The 17,920-nt window shown below is 48.5% G+C and overlaps 1 protein-coding gene across 1 annotated transcript in view; it reads right to left on the bottom strand.

Moving 5' to 3' along the window:
* pdia6 (protein disulfide isomerase family A, member 6) overlaps positions 1–17,920 on the bottom strand; it is a 43,356-nt gene that overhangs the window by 17,630 nt on the left and 7,806 nt on the right. The window contains exons 3-6 of the mRNA XM_072500959.1: positions 7,119–7,176; positions 6,338–6,464; positions 3,245–3,351; positions 2,695–2,825 (exon numbers count right to left, since the gene is read on the bottom strand). Coding sequence (XP_072357060.1) covers positions 2,695–2,825; positions 3,245–3,351; positions 6,338–6,464; positions 7,119–7,176 — 423 coding nt within the window. The remainder of the gene's footprint in view (positions 1–2,694; positions 2,826–3,244; positions 3,352–6,337; positions 6,465–7,118; positions 7,177–17,920) is intronic.

A 17,920-nucleotide genomic window follows, 5' to 3' on the forward strand; every position in this document is an offset into this window, starting at 1 on the left:
AAACATGCTGCTGTGCAGAGAGACCTGGGTGTGCTAGTGCATGAGTCGCAAAAAGTTGGTTTACAGGTGCAACCGGTGATTAAGAAGGCAAATGGAATTTTGTCCTTCATTGCTGGAGGGATGGAGTTTAAGACTAGGGAGGTTATGCTGCAATTGTATAAGGTGTTAGTGAGGCCACACCTGGAGTATTGTGTTCAGTTTTGGTCTCCTTACTTGAGAAAGGACGTACTGGCACTGGAGGGTGTGCAGAGGAGATTCACTTGGCTAATCCCAGAGCTGAAGGGGTTGGATTACGAGGAGAGGTTGAGTAGACTGGGACTGTACTCGTTGGAATTTAGAAGGATGAGGGGGGATCTATTTAGAAACATATGAAATTATGAAGGAAATAGATAGGATAGATGCGGGCAGGTTGTTTCCACTGACGGGTGAAAGCAGAACTAGGGGGCATAGTAAAATAAGGGGAATTTAGGACTGAGTTTAGGAGGAACTTCTTCACCCAAAGGGTTGTGAATCTATGGAATTCCTTGCCCAGTGAAGCAGTAGAGGCTCCTTCATTAAGTGTTTTTAAGTTAAAGATAGATAGTTTTTTGAAGAATAAAGGGATTAAGGGTTATGGTGTTCGGGCCGGAAAGTGGAGCTGAGTCCACAAAAGATCAGCCATGATCTCATTGAATGGCGGAGCAGGTTCGAGGGGCCAGATGGCCTACTCCTGCTCCTAGTTCTTATGTTCTAAGACCAGTTTCATTGGCAGAGGTTATTATCATAGAATTTACAGTGCAGAAGGAGGCCATTCGGTCCATCGAGTCTGCACCGGCCCTTACAAAGACCACCCTACTCAAGCCCACGTATCTACCCTATCCCCGTAACCCAGTAACCCCCACTTAACCTTTTTGGACACCAAGGGCAATTTAGCATGACCAATCCACCTAACCCGCACATCTTTGGACTGTGGGAGGAAACCCCAGCAGACACGGGGAGAACATGTAGACTCCGCAGAGACAGTGACCCAAGCCAGGAATCGAGCCTGGGATCCTGGAGCTGTGAAGAAACTGTGCTGACCACTATGCTACCGTGCTGCCCCGGTTGTTCTCCAGGTTTTATTTAATGGAATTTAAATTTCCCAGCTATTACAGTGGGATTTTAATTCACATCTATGGGTTATTAATGCAAGCCTCTGCATTACTGGTCCAGTAATATAACCACTATACTACCAAATGGAATCATAGAATCCCTACAGTGCAGAAGGACACCATTCGGCCCATCGAGTCTGCACCAACCCTCCAAAAGAGCACTCTACCTAGACCCCCCCCCCCCCCCCTCGCAACCTAACCGTTGCATCTTTGGACACCAATGGCAAATTTAGCATGGCCAATCCACCTAACCTGCACATCTTTGGACTGCGGGAGGAAACCGGGGCACCTGGAGGAAATCCACGCAGACATGTGAGAATATGCAAACTATACACAGACAGTTACCCAAGGTTAGAATTGAACCCGGGTCCCTGGCGCAGTGCCACCATGACGCCCCTTTGTAACACCCCTACCAACAGCAACTAATCTGGTTCAGACTGGTAATCAAACCTGAGGCCTATTATCATCTAATAATAGTGTCACAAGTAGGCTTACATTAACACTGCAATGAAGTTACTGTGAAAATCCCCTAGTCGCCACACTCTGGTGCCTGTTCGGGTAAACACTGAGGGAGAATTCAGAATGTCCAATTCACCTAACAAGCAGTCTTTCAGGACTTGTGGGAGTAATCCGAGCACCTCAGCGCTATGGCCAAGGGCTCTAGAGCCAGCACAAACTAGGGGGGACATAGGGCACCCCTATCTCATTCCCCTTTGCAACGGATATACCCTGAATTCATCTAATTTGTGCTAACACACACTATCGGATCCTTATTCAACAATTTCACCCATGTCACACACTTATTTTATTTTTAATAGTACCCAATTCTTTTTAGTTCCAATTAAGGGGCAATTTAACGTGGCCAATCCATCTACTCTGCACATCTTTGGGTTCATTGAATCATAGAATTTACAGTACAGAAGGAGGCCATTCGGCCCATCCAGTCTGCACCGGCCCTTGGAAAGAGCACCCTACCTAAGTCTATGCCTCCACCCTATCCCCGTAACCCAGTAACCCCACTGAACCTCTTTAGACACTAAGGGCAATTTAGCATGGCCAATCCACCTAACCTGCACATATTTGGACTGTGGGAGGAAACTGGAGCACCCGGAGGAAACCCACGCAGGCACGAGGAGAATGTGCAGACTCCGCACAGACAGTGACCCAAGCCGGGAATCAAACCTGGGTCTGTGGCGCTGTGAAGTAACAGTGAATGGAGGCAATAAAAAAAAAAAGACACCAAAGATCCAGTCAATATGTCAAAGCACAAATGGAACTACTCCCATTTTGAAATAAAACAGATGCTCATTACTGGGAGAAGGCCTCCAATAACCTAAATGATCAGATTCAAAAATGTATAATTTGCCATTTAAATATGCTAGAACACATCTTCACACCTTGAAATGATCCGAATAAGACAAAAATGTTTACTTCATGAATGCAAACTCCTTCAGATCTTGTAGCAATTCCCATTCTGTATTCTGAAGAATACATCAATATTCACACTCGTCAGTATATCAATAGCACATTTCACCCAATATAGTTTGTAAAAACAATTAGGTACCTTTTACAGTGCCCACACCATGGTGCATAGAACTCCACCATCCAAATATCACTGCTGCCAATCACGTTTTCGTCAAAGGTATCATCTGTCAATTCAATCACATCTTTTTGACCCGATCCACTGCCACTGCTCTGTAATCGGAGGGACAACAGTTAAATCTAAAGTATGCAAGAACTTGACAATAAAGCCTTTCTCTTTTCTTCACCCACCAACCTAAAGTGAATGTATTTGTAACAAGGCAAGAGTTTGAGTTATTTAACTGTGTAAAAGCAGCAACCCAAATAGACAACTTCCTAATTTCACCAATACAAGAAACAAAAAAGAGCAACACAGCATTTTCAGCCAGCAACTACTGACCAATTTTCTGTAGTTTTAGGTTTACTTCTGAGCAGCTGATATTAACAAGCAAAGTTGCAAAATTTTAGTATTCCACATACCAAAATGAGAGTAATCTAGAAGTATAAAAATAGATTGCAATCATGGCATTAGATGCCTAGCAGGTTTAAACTGCTTTCTTTAATATCATCAAGTATCCATCAAAAGACTTTACCTTTTTGCCAGAAGAACTTGAGCCGCCCTTGCCACCAAGTCTATCCTGGACAATTGACCTTAAAGAGTTAAGGGCCGCATCTGTGATTCCCTGGGCTGATCTGGCACCTGCATATAATGACAATCAGCATCCCTGAAAATGTTTCTCTTGGATTTAAAATTTCAGTTTGCAATAGCACAAAATTATTAGTAGCCAATCTTCCCCAATCAAAATTCCTACAGAAAATTTCATAGATCTCACTTTGGCTCATTAAATTAATAATAGTGCATAAACATAAGCAGATGGTGGTACGCTGGCACACAAGTTAACACTGCTGCCTCACAGCGCAAGGAATCTGGGTTCAACTCTGGCCTTGGGTGGCTGTGTGTGTGGGGCGTTTGTATGTTCTCACGGTGTCTGTCAGGGTTTCCTTCGGGTGCTCCGATTTTCTCTCAGTCCAAAGAGGTGTAGGTTAGGTAGATTGGCCACTCTAAATTGCCTCTTAGTGTCCAAAAGGATAGATGGGGTTATGGGGACAGGCTCGGAGCATGGGCCTATGGAGGGTGCATTTCAGAGTCGGTGCAGATTCGATGGGCTAAATGGCCTCCTTCTGCATTGTAGAGATTCTGTGATTCTATAATATAATGTTCCTCATCAAAAATTGAGCCCTTGATTTTTTTCCCCCTTCAATTTAGTCATGCAGTTACAGCTATGAAATTGGTTGTTCAATAGAACATACATTTAGCTTTCCTAATATTTGTGGAATGTTATCAGCAGCAGTAAACTTTTTACCTGGGTCAGTACCATTGATTACTTCTGAATGTACAACGGAGATAAAAATATCTTAACATAAAAAATGAGTTTCTTAATCAATCATTTGACTGAGCATAGTCGAAGTTCTTCATTTAGACCCGTGAACTGTTCAGTGAAATTATGACAGATCTGTGAATTAACTCAATATACCTGCCTTTTCCAGTTTCCTCATTCCACTCCTAAAAAAGATCGGACTCTAATTTTTAGACCATGCCCCATATAGCCTTAGAATCCCAACCAGCAGAAATAATTTCTCTCTATCCAGCCTCCTTGTTCTCCTTAACATCTTCAATACTTTGATCAAATATCTCCATAACCTTTAAATTGCAGGGAATAAACATAATGTCTCCTTGTAATTTTTTATTAAAATTTTTTTTTTTTTTAATTCTCCTCCTTTTTCACATTTTCTCCCACATTTACACCCATCAACAATAAACAATAGTCAGCAAGATATGTCAATCCCCATAATAACAACGATCTCATCCGCCCACCAACCCCCAGCCCACATGTTTACATAAACAAATGACAAAAAGGAATCAGGGATTACCTATAGTCACCCTTAATCTACACAGACCCCCTCCCCCCCAACTAATGTTCGATGTTATACAGTTCTTGAACGTGCATAATAAATAGTGCCCATGACTTGTAGAACCCCTCAGAGCTTCCCCTCAGTTCGAACTTAACCGTCTCAAGGGTCAAGTATTCCAACAGGTCCCCCCCGCCACGCCAGGGCACTGGGTGGAGAGGCTGCTCTCCATCCCAGCAGGATCCGCCTTCGGGCGATCAACGAGGCGAAGGCTATGATATATGCCTCCGCTCCCGTTTCCAACCCTGGCTGGTCCGACACCCCGAATATGGCCTCCTGGGGACTCGGGTCCAGTTTCACACGCACCACCTTGGAAATTACCCTAGCTTTGGACAGGACCAAAACATATGAACGTGATTCGCGGGCCCCCCCACCCCCCGCAACGCTCACACACATCCTCTACTCCTTCAAAAATTCGGCTCATCCTCGCGAGGTGCGCTCTATATACCACCTTCAGCTGTATCAGCCCCAACCTCGCACACGAGATAGAGGCATTCACTCTCCGGAGCACCTCACACCAGACCCCCTCCTCTATAACCTCTCCCAACTCTTCCTCCCATTTTGCTTTGATCCCTTCCAGTGGTGCCTTATCCTCTTCCAGAATAGCTCCGTACACCGCTGACACTGCCCCCTTCTCCAGTCTCCTTGTCGTCAACATCTCCTCCAGCAATGTGGAGGCCGGTTCCTCTGGGAAGCTCTGTATCTCCTTCCTGGCAAAATCCCGAACCTGCATGTACCTAAACCCTTCTCCCTGCTCCAGCCCATACTTCGCTTCCAGCTCCCTCAATCCTGCAAACCGACCCCGAAGAAACAAATCTTTTAGCGTCTTAATCCCCTTCTCTTCCCATTTCCGAAAACTTCCATCCCACCTCCCTGGCTCAAATCTGTGGTTCCTCCGAATCGGCATTTCCCTTGACCCTAAACCCAACCCGAAGTGTTGGTGAAACTGCCTCCAGATTTTCAATGAAGCTATTATTACCGGACTCCCTGAATATTTCCCCAGAGCTATCGGGAGCGGCGCTGTTGCAAGTGCCTTCAGCCCCGACCCCCTGCACAAACTCTCCTCCATTCTGACCCACTGAGACTCCACCCCTCTGACCCAGCTCCGCACTTTCTCCACATTCGCCGCCCAGTAGTAGTACAAGTTTGGGAGACCCAAACCCCCTGCCTGCCTTCCCCTCTGTAGCAGCACCTTTCTCACTCTGGCCACCTTCCCTCCCCATATGAATGAGGTAATCCTTCCCTCAAGCTCCCTGAAAAAAGACTTTGGCAGGAAAATCGGTAGGCATTGAAAAATAAACAGGAATCGCGGCAACACATTCATTTTAACCGCCAGTACCCGACCCGCCAGTGACAGAGGAAGGCCGTCCCACCTTGCCAGATTGGCTTTCACTCTCCCCACCAAACTAGTGATGTTGTACCTGCGAAGCCTCCCCTACTCCCGGGCAACCTGCACCCCCAGATACCCAAAATGAGTCCCTGCTGTCCGGAATGGCAGCCCCCCCACCCCTGCCCCCACCCCCGGCCGAGACAACACAAAGTACTCACTCTTGTCCAGGTTCAACTTGTACCCCGAGAAAGACCCAAATACCCGCAGTAGCTCCAATATTCCTCCTATCGACGCACTCGGCTCCGACACATACAGCAGCAAGTCATCGGCAATGTCTCCGTGTAATTTAACCCTGGAATCCAAGTAGCTCTGTGCCATTTCTTACCATTATAATCATCCGGTTTGTTCTTATTTATTCCAAATAGCTTGATAGTTGGGAATCCCTGAACGCCATACTGTCCACCAAGAGACTGATGTTTGTCTGCATCCACTGCCCCAACCTTTACTATTCCCTGCAATATTACAACAGAGTTATAAAGCAGAATCCTAATTTCATCCTTGCCCCATCCAAATTTGATGAAGACCCAAATGATAGCAGAGAAAGCACTGATAAATACATCTTTAGCACAACAAAGTTAGTTAATCAGCAACAAACACAATCAAGTAACTTTAAACCATGAATTAAAAAGTGTAATCAATATCAACAAAAGACAAAATTCACTGGCTATTACAGAATGGCATAAAACAACACAGCTCTCAGAACAGAGTTCATGTGTTGGCCCACTGATCAGCGGGATTGAAGAAAGCAGAATAGAGGAAAATAAATTGCAGAGTATTTATACACATCCTAATCAGTATTTATTGCAGCATACACTTGCCTGCCTTTAGCTGAAGCATGGTGCATGATGCTACAAGGTAATAGCAGGGACTGGCAATTAAGTTTTGAAAATGTTTAAAAATAGTCAAGCCCTTTTATAATGTTACCGAAAGTTAGCCAAATGGTCAATAAATGTACCTGCAAAAAATGTGCATATCAAGCGGTATTCAAATAAAACCAAGCTGGTTACTAACTCCAAAAAAATGAAGTCTTTAAACAGGATAGCTGAAACACTTTGTTTGTACTTTAACCGAAAAGTTAGTTCATCACATTTAATTAAAAATACAACCTTCAAGGCGAATGCAGCTTTCTTCCACTCTGGGGCCAAATTCTGACAATGTCCACACCTGAAACAGGATTTTTTTTTTTTTCATTTTAAAAATGTTACTCAACATGTAGAAAGTCCTTAATTCAAGAATAGGTTCATAAACGGACTACTGGATTCAAGATCTCATTGTTTTATAATGCATGATTAAAGATAACCAGTGATTATAGTTATACATACGGCTGACCCATGTCAATTTTTGAGTACACTTGGCAATGATACATCCATATATATTGTCAAAAACTTGTAACCATTTATACAAGGTGCTTTATTTCACTTTCTGTTTCACTGAACAGGTATAAGCTACAGGAAAATTGCACTTCAGCCAAGATGTCTAATTATTGTGTAATACCCTTAATTTGTTCTGTCTTCACTCATCACCCTGCAAATACTAGTATCGTGATAAAAGTAGACTTCTGGTGGCGGCCATGAGCTGAGCAGTCGCATGAAAGGTGGCTCTCTTCCAAGAACTTAGACTATGGCCTTTTAAACCCCAACAAATGAGCACCAAAAGTACTCATAATCCCCCAGACTAAACCCCCCCCCCCCCACCACATCGACCGCACTGCCATGCAGGATGGGAAAGAATCAACCGCCCAGTAAAGGGGAGGGGAGGAATACCTCAGCCTTGGAGTGGTGAACCGGATGTAGAGGCACAAAACCGGTGAGGGTTGACCCTGCAGAGCTCCCAGTACAGGCCCAGGCACTGATGGACAAATTGACATGTTTCATCACCTCTGAGCTCCAAAGACATATAGGGAAGAGATGAGAAAAGATCTCCTGGCAATCGTCGAGGTGGCAGTGGAAGCCTCGACTGCTCCTACGAGGGAGGCTTGAGGCCCAGGTAAAGACGACATGGGACCTCAAAAAGGCAGCCACGGACCAAGGGGACTGGATCGTGGGACTTGAGGCCAAAGTAGTGAGCCTGGTCAAGACCCAGAAAGGTTTGAAGGATAAGGTTGACAGGGGAGGTGGTGGCATAGTGGTATTAGACTAGTAACCCAGAGACCCATGGTAATGCTCTGGAGTCCTGGGTTCAAATCCCACTATGACAGATGGTAACATTTGAATTCAATACAAATCTGGAATTAAAAGGCTGGCACGTGGCGCAGTGGTTAGCACTGGGACTACGGCACTAAGGACCCGGGTTCTAATCCCAGCTCTGGGTCGCTGTCCATGTGGAGTTTGCACATTCTCCCCGTGTCTGCGTGGGTTTCACCCCCACACCCCAAAGATGTGCAGGTTAGATGGATTGGCCATGATAAATTGCCCCTTAGTTGGAAAAAAATAAAATAAAATTGGTTAATCTAAAATCTGGAATTAAAAGTATAATGATGAACATGAAACCATGACCATGAAACCATTGCCAATTGTCATTAAAAAAACCTCCTGGCTCACAAGTGTCCTTTAGGGAAGGAAATCTGCCATCCTTACCCAGTCCAACCTACATGTGATTCCAGACCCAGACAGCGATGAGACCCAGATTGCTTCCTCTGAAATGGCTTAGCAAGCCACTCAGTTCAAGGGCAATTAGGGATGTGTAAGAAATGCTGGCCCAGCCAGCGATATCCACATCGCACGAACGAATAAGTTAAAAAAAACACAGGAGAACCGATCGCATCAGCAAAACCTGAGAATTGTGGGGCTGCCGAAGAGAACAGAGGGGAAACCCCACTGCGATGCTTGGGAAGCTGGTCGACAAGGAGGGCTTTGCCAAGCCCCGGGAGGTAGACTGCATCCACAGGTCGCTTTGGCAGGAGGTTAGGTGGATTAAGGGCCATGCTAAATTGCTCATAGTGTCCAAAAAAGGTTAGGAGGGGTTATTGGGTTACGGGGATAGGTTGGAAGTGAGGGCTTAAGTGGGTCGGTGCAGACTCGATGGGCCGAATAACCTCCTTCTGCACTGTATGTTCTATGCCAAAGACACCAGAGGTTGCAGCAAGTACTCAAAAGCAAACACACAAGGTTCGCCGACAACCACCAGAGAATGAGGACCTCCGGAACGTCTGATGTATTGACTGTGTTGTTGATTGTTAATTTTTTTAAAAATATAAATTTAGAGTACCCAATTAATTTTTTTTCCAATTAAGGGCCAATTTAGCGTGGCCAATCCGCCTACCCGGCTCATCTTTGGGTTGTGGGGGTGAGACCCACGCAAACACAGAGAATGTGCAAACTCCACACGGACAGTGACCCACAGCCAGGATTGAACCTGGGACACAAGTGCTGTGAGGCTGCAGTGCTAACCACCCCTTTGTTGATCGTTCATTTTGCCAATTTATTGTTAGGGTTATACTGTTTATCGTGTCAGGGTCCTATGATTTAAAGGGGGAGAAAATGTTGTAAATTCATGGTGTTTTTAATGTTTCCTCCTATGCAGCCTTGTAGCTCTTTACAGAGCTCTTTAAGAGAATGGGGGGCTCTTTAAGAGAATGATTGTGTGGCATCGTTGGGTGTTTGCATGGGCAAATAGTCTAAAATCACAGCCTGTAGTGCACCAAATTAAAGCACATGGGATATGGGGGTCATGTTCTGAAATAGACAGAAAACTGGTTGGCAGACAGGAAACATAGAGCAGAAATTTAAAACATTTTTTTTTAAACATACAATTTTATTGAGGTATTTTAGGCATATAGAAAAGGTGACATTGTACAGTACAAAAAAAAGTCAAGACACAAATTAAACAGTGCAAACCATGGCTCTGTTCACGCAAGGACCTGCCTCAATATCCCCCTACTCTACCCTAGCTCCCCCCCCCCCCCTCCTGCCGCTTACTCCTCTGTGAAGAAGTCAATAAATGGCTGCCACCTTAGGGCGAACCCGAGTAGCGAACCTCTCAAGGCGAACTTGACTTTCTCTAGGCCAAGAAATCTTGCCATGTCCGATAGCCATACCTCAGCCTTCGGGGGCTTTGAGTCCCTCCATGCTAACAGTATTCGTCGCCGGGCTATCAGGGAAGCAAAGGCCAGAACGTCGGCCTCTCTCTCTTCCTGGACTCCCGGGTCCTCCGAAACCCCAAAGATTGCCACCTCAGGGCTCATTACCACCCCAGTTTTCAATACCCAGGACATGACCTCTGCGAATCCCTGCCAATACCCCCCAGGTTTAGGGCACAACCAGAACATGTGTACATGGTTAGCCGGCCCTCCGGCGCACCTAGCACACTTGAGCACACTTGTCCTCCAGTCCCCAAAATTTGCTCATCCGGGCCACTGCCATGTGGGCCCGGTGCACGACCTTAAACTGGATCAGGCTGAGCCTAGCGCATGTTGCGGTCGTGTTCACTCTGCTCAGGGCTTCTGCTCAGACACCGTCCTCCATCCTCCCCCACCCCGAGCTCCTCTTCTCACTTAAGCTTCAGGTCCTTGGTCTGCGTATCCTCAGCTCCCATTAGTTCCTTGTAGATGTCTGAGACTCTACACTCTCCCACCTCTCCCCTAGAAACTACCCTGTCCTGCCTCCCCTTCGGCGGGAGACGTGGGAAGGACGGCACCAGTCTGCGTACAAAATCCCGCACCGGTTCCCTCTCGCCAGCCCAAACTTCTCCTTTAGCGCCCTCATGCTCGGAGAGCTACCTTTCAGGAACAGATCCCCCATCCTCACAATCCCCGCCCTCCTCCACACTCCATACCCCCCATCTATGTTCCCCGGGGCAAATCGGTGGTTGCCGCAGATTGGGGTCCACACTGATGCTCTTACCTCCCCTACATGCCTCCTCCACTGGCCCCAGATCCGAAGAGCCGCCACCACTATCGGGCTGGTGGAGTACTGTGCCGGCGGAAGCGGCAGAGGCCCCGTGACCAGGGCTGCTAAGCTAGTGCCACTGCACGAAGCAGCCTCCATCCGCTCCCAAACCGACCCCGCACCCACCATACATTTCCTTATCATCGCTATGTTGGCCGCCCAGTAATAGTTGCTGAAGTTTGGCAATGCCAGCCCCCCCTTCTCCTCTGTTCCTTTCAAGCATCGCCCTCTTCACCCGCGGGAACTTCTCTGCCCATACAAATCCCAGAATAATTTTATTCAGCCTCTTAAAGAAGGACCGCAGGATAAAGATGTGGAGACACTAAAAAACAAACAAGATCCGCGGGAGAATCGTCATCTTAACAGTCTGCACCCTCCCCGCCAATGACAGCGGGAGCGCATCCCACCTCCGGACCTCCTCCCTCACTCGTTCCACCAGTCGGGACAGGTTGAGCTTTTGCAACTTGCCCCAGTCCCGTGCCACCCGAAAACCCAAATATCAGAAACTTTTCCCCCACTAGCCTGAACAGCAACCCCTTCAGCCTACTCTCCTGCCCCCTCGCCTGAATTACAAACAACTCGCTCTTAGCCATGTTCAGTTTGTATCCGGAGAACCGGCCAAATTCCCTCAGGGTTGCCATAATATCGTCCATCCCCACCATTGGGTCCGACACATATAACAGCAGATTGTCTGCGTATAACGAGACTCTATGTTGCACTCTTTCTCTCTTCTCCCAACCCCCCCCCCCCCCCCCCCCCCCCCCGGACCAGCTCTTTCCAGCCACTAGAAGCTCTCAGTGCAATTGCTAGCGGCTCTATGGCCAGCACAAACAGCAGTGGGGAGAGAGGGCAGCCCTATCTTGTCCCATGGTGCAGTCTAAAGTAGTCCGATGTCATCCGGTTCGTCCTTACACTCACCTCCGGGGCCCGATACAATAGCCTAACCCATTCGATGAACCCCGCCCCGAACCCGAACCGTCCTATTATCTCCCACAGATAATCCTACTCGACCCGTTCAAAAGCCTTTTCAGCGTCCATGGCTACCACTATCTCTACCCCCCTACTCTCTGGGGGCATCATAATCACGTTGAGTAGCCTTCTTGGGTTGGCCACCAGTTGCCTCCCCTTTACAAACCCAGTTTGGTCCTCCGCAATTACATCCGGTACAGTCCCCAATTCTAGTCGCCAAAATCTTGACCAGTAACTTGGCGTCTACGTTGATCAAAGAGATCGGCCTGTTATGACCCACAAGCCTCCGGGTCCTTATCCCGTTTCAGAATAAGCGAGATGGTGGCCTGCGACATCGTCGGGGGCAAACTCCCTCTGTCTCTTGCCTCATTAAAGACCCTGACCAGCAGCGGCACCACTATCCCGGCAAATTTTTTGTAAAACTCCACCGGATACCCTTCCGGCCCTGGGACTTTACCCGACTGCATGACCTTCAGACCTCCCAATACCTCTTCGATCCTGACCAGGGCCTCCAGTCCGTCCACCAGCCCCCTCCCCACTCTTGGGAAGGTCAGTCCGTCCTGGAATCACTTCATCCCCCCCGGTCCCCCGGGTCCTATAAAAGTCCCTAAAGACCTTGTTCAGCCTGCCAGGTCACCCAGTAATTACCTTCCCCATCCACTACCCTCCCTATTTCCCTAGCCGCTTCCCTCTTCCTTAGTTGTTGCGCAAGCATTCAACTGGCCTTCTCCCCATGCTCATAAATCGCACCTTTTACCTTTCTAAGTTGCTCTACAGCCTTGCCTGGAGTCAGCACCCCAAATTCGGCCTGCAGTCTCTGTCGTTTCCTGAGTAACTCTGGCCTCGGGGATTCCACGTAACTCCTGTCTGTCCGTAGAATTTCCTTAATCAGTCGGTCTGTCTCTGCCCTATCTGTCCTGTCCCTGTACGCCCGGATTGAAATCAGCTCCCCTCTCACCACTGCCTTCAGTGCCTCCCAGAGCACCGCTGCAGAGACCTCTCCAGTATCGCTCACCTGCAGGTAATTCCTCAGCCTCTCACACACCACCTCGTCCGCGAGTAATCCAACTTCCAGCCTCCATGGTGGGCGCTGAAAGCAGTCCTTACAAAACTGCAGGTCTACCCTGTGCGAAGCATGGTCCGATATGGCAATTGCCGAATATTCTGCCCCCACCATTCCGGCCAGCAGGTCCCTACTCACAACAAAGTAGTCAATTTGTGAATATACCTTGTGGACATGGGAGTGGTACGAGAACTCCCTCGCCGTCGGCCGGCTAAATCTCCACGGATCTGCTCCACCCGTTTGCTCCATGAATCCTCGCAGTTCCTGTGCCATCGCTGGCAACCTGCCCGTTCTTGAACATGACTGGTCCAGGCTTGGGTCCAGGACTGTATTAAAGTCCCCGCCCATGATCAGTTTTCGCGAGTCCAAGTCGGGGATCTTCCTTAGCATCCTCCTAATAAAATCTACATCATCCCAATTAGGGGCATACACACTGAACAGGACTACTCTCACCCCTTCGAGCTTACCCCTCACCATAACAAACCTGCCACCCCCATCCACGACTGTGCCCTCCGCCTCAAATTGTACCCTTTTATGGAGCAGGATCGCAACCCCCCTCGTCTTAGAATCAAGCCCCGAATGAAAGACCTGACTGACCCACCCCTTCCTTAACCTACCCTGGTCTGCCACTTTCAGGTGTGTCTCCTGCAGCAAGACTATGTCTGCCTTCAGAACCCGCAGATGCGCATACACACGCGCCCTCTTCACTGGCCCGTTTAACCCTCTAACAGTCCAGGTGATCAGCCTGGTTGGGGGGCACTTCGCCCCACCCTTTGCCGATCAGCCATCCTCTTTCCTTGGCCAGCCCCCCAGCCATGTGTCGCACTTCATCTGCCTGCCTCCTGACCAGCTCCACCCATGACCTCCTCACTGTTGCCATGCCCAGTTTCCATCCCTGTCAGCAGAACGACCCACCCCCCCACCCATCACTCCCCCCCCCCCCCCACCCATCACTCCCCGCCCCCGCCCACCCCTAGCAACACCATCCTATCACCTAACCCCTGCTCTAATCGAACTATATGCACACCCCCCACCTCGGCTACCGTTGACTAGCTGCACTCAGCTAGCCTGGGTCTCCCAGCCTCGGCGCCAGCGCGTCTCCCACCCATTGTTCCCAGTCACCCCTCCCCCGACCCATCCATACCACCTTCCCAGATCAGCCCTACTTAAGCAAATACTCTATACAAGTTATAAACAACCCCCACAATAGCACAATTCAAATTAAACAAGAAAAAAAAGAGATAAGAAATAACAGGCACTCTCAGTCCTTCCCATACAGACACAGAAAAAGATTGCACAAAGTTCCCCTGAAGCATCCATCTTAACCCAACCCTTTTAACTGTTTTCTTTATTATTTTCCCCCCCAGCCAAACTCCAACTAATCAAAGAGCCCAAACAGGAAACATTCAGGTAAACCACGCAAAAAAACCCACACATCCCTACCACCTTCCAACCCCCTAAAAAGGTCGAAAAAAGAAACGACAAAAATGGACCCAAACATTCAGGCACTTTTCAAAACGGGAGAGACACCACATGTACTTAAAATTTCTAAATGAGTCCAAACATCCTCAGCTCAGGGCCCACCCTTGCTTCTTAACGAAGTCCATCGCCTCTTCGGGTTCCTCGAAATAGTGGTGCTGACCCTCATGCGTAACCCACTGTCGCGCCGGAAAAAGCAGCCTGAATTTCACCTTGTTTTTATACAGTATCTCCTTCACCTGCGTGTAGCCTCCCCTCCTCCTGGCCACCTCAGCACTCATATCTTGGTAAACACGCAGGGTGGTATTGTCCCAAGTACAGCTTTGTGTGCTCTTTGCCCATTGCAGCACCAGTTCCTTGTCCAGGTACCTGTGTGCCCTGTCCATCACCGGCGGGCGCGGGAACACCTTGTTCCCCAGCAACTGCTGAAACACACCCTCCAAATATGCGGTAACGTCCAGCCCCTCTGCCCCCTCCGGGAGGCCCACGATTCTCACGTTCTGCCAGCGAGATCTGTTGTCCAGGTCCTCCAGCCTTTCCAGAAGCACTTTTTGCTGGTCCCTCAGCCTCCGAATCTCCACATCCGCCACCGTTTGAAAGTCAGCTTGCTCCTCTACTGACTTCTCCAACTGCTGGAGCTTCTCAGCCTGATCATCCAGCCTTTATCCCATTCAGTCAATCGACTTTTGTAGCGGCTGCAAGTTGTCACGCTTCAGAGCCAAAAAGCCCTCCTGCATAGTCTGCAGCAGCTGCACCATTGAGGGCTGGGCTGTCGGCGCCTTGCTCTGAACACCAGCCATGCTGGTCTCTCTTACAGCCTCCACTGTGCCCATAGTGGACCACTTCTTCTGCTGTTTACAGTCCCTCCGGCTTCTTAGGACCATACAATTCTGTATGGGTCCTGTGCCTGAGTACTATTGCTTTCCAGTTCCGCGCTCAAAAGCGCAAAAAAGTCAGGGGAAAAGGTCCAAAAGTCCGACCGAAACAGGAGCCACCAAATGTGCGACCTACTCCCTCATAGCCGCCACCGGAAGCCACAAAGAGCAGAAATAACCACATCTTTTTCAGAATGGCAGGCACCGCAGGGCTCAGTGCTGGAACCCCAGCTATTCACAATATATGTTAATGTTTTAGATGAGGGAACTAAATGCAATATCTCCAAATTTGAAGATGATACAAAGCTGGGTGGGAGGCTGAACTATGAGGAGGATGCAGAGATGCTGAAGTGTGATTTGGACAAGTTGAGTGGGCAAATGCAGTATTTTTTAAAATCTAAAGTGCCCAATTCTTTTTTTCCCCCCACTTAAGGGCAATTTAGCGTGGCCAATCCATCTACCCTGCACATCTTTGGGTTGTGGGGGGAGGCCAAGGCAGACACCAGGAGAATGTGCAAACTCCACATGAGCAGTGACCCGGGTCCGGGATTGAACCTGGGTCCTTGGTGCCGTAAAGAAGCAGTGCTAACCACTGTGCCCCTGCCCCTGGACAAATGCAGTATAATGTGGATAAATGCAGTATAATGTAAGGTTATCCACATTGAAACCAAAACAGGAAAGCAAATTATCAGAATGGCTGTAAATTAAGAGGGGAAAATGTGTAACGAGACCTGGGTGTCCTTGTAGATCAATCGCTAATGGTAAGCATGCATGTGGTAAAGAAGGCAAATAGTAGGGCAGCACGGTAGCATAGTGGTTAGCACTGTTGCTTCACAGCGCCAGGGACCTTGGTCCAATTCCCAGCTTGGGTCATTGTCTGTGCGGAGTCTGCACCATGTGCGGAGTCTGCACATTGTCCTAGTGTTTGTGTGGGTTTCCTTCAGGTGTTCCAGTTTCCTCCCACAAGTTCCGAAAGACGTGCTTGTTAGGGGAATTGGACATTCTGAATTCTCCCTCTGTGTACCCGATCAAGTGCTGTAGTGTGGCGACTAGGGGATCTTCACAGTAACTTCATTACAGTGTTAATGTAAGCCTACTTGTGACACTAATAATGATTATTATTATGGTGTGTTGGCCTTTAGAGCAAGAGGTTTTGAGTACAGGAGCAGAGATGTCTTGATGCAATTATACAGGGCCTTGGTGAGATCACACCTGGAATCACACTGATTCCTGAGATGGTGGAATTGTGACATACAAGGAGAGATAAGAGTCAGTTGGGATTATATTCGCCGGAGTTCAGGAGAATTGGCGGGGGGGGGGGGTCACATAGAAACATAGAAACCTAGAAAATTATGTTTTAAAATTTTTTATTAAGAATCTTTCAACAAAATTTTCAACCATACAAACACCCCCCCGCCGTAACAAAAAGGAAAGAAAACTCGCATAGCAAGACATAAACATGGCAAATCAATATAATACAGAACTTTGTACATAGGATTCCTCCCGAACATATCAACTTTCCGGATCATTTATGTATTTTCTTGCTCAAGTGCCCCCTTGAAAAAAAAACCTCCCCCCCCCCCCCCCCCCCCCCCGGGTTGCTGCTGTCGACCGAACTTCATCTAACGCTCCGCGAGATAGTCTAGGAATGGTTGCCACCGCCTGGAGAACCCCTGCACAGACCCTCTATTGGCAAACTTTATCCTCTCCAACTTGATAAACCCTGTCATGTCATTTATCCAGGCTTCCACACTGGGGGGCTTCGCGTCTTTCCACAATAGCAAGATCCTCCACCAGGCTACCAGGGAGGCAAAGGCCAGAATGCCGGCCTCTTTCACCTCCTGCACTCCCGGCTCGTCCTCCACTCCAAATAGTGCTAGCCCCCAACTTGGCTTGACCTGGACTTTCACCACCTTAGATATAGTTCTCGCAACTCCCCTCCAGAACCCATCCAGTGCCGGGCACGACCAGAACACATGGGCGTGATTCGCCGGGCTTCCTGAGTACCTCCCACATTGTCCTCCACCCCAAAGAACCTACTCAGCCTCGCCCCCGTCATATGCGCTCTGTGAATAACCTTAAATTGTATCAGGCGAAGCCTGGCACATGAGGAAGAGGAATTAACCCTACTTAGGGCATCAGCCCACAGACCCTCTTCAATCTCCTCCCCCAGCTCCTCCTCACATTTACACTTCAGCTCCTCTACCAAAGCCTCCCCCTCTTCTTTCATCTCCTGGTATATTGCCGACACCTTGCCCTCTCCGACCCATACGCCCAAAATCACCCTGTCTTGAATCCCCTGTGCCGGTAGCAGCGGAAATTCCCTCACCTGCCGCCTCACAAACGCCCTCACTTGCATGTACCTGAACGCATTTCCCAGGGGTAGCCCAAACGTCTCCTCCAGCGCTCCTAGGCCCGCAAACGTCCCATCAATGAACAGGTCTCCCATTCTTCTAATCCCTGCCTGATGCCAGCTCTGAAACCCCTGTCCATCCTTCCTGGGACAAACCAATGGTTATCTCTGATCGCGGACCACACCGAGGCTCCCATCGCACCCTTGTGTCGTCTCCACTACCCCCAGATCTTCAGCGTTGCCGCCACCACCGGACTCGTGGTGTACCTTGTCGGCAAGAGCG

This window comes from Scyliorhinus torazame, chromosome 1, assembly GCF_047496885.1.
Source record: "Scyliorhinus torazame isolate Kashiwa2021f chromosome 1, sScyTor2.1, whole genome shotgun sequence".
Taxonomy (NCBI): domain Eukaryota; kingdom Metazoa; phylum Chordata; class Chondrichthyes; order Carcharhiniformes; family Scyliorhinidae; genus Scyliorhinus; species Scyliorhinus torazame.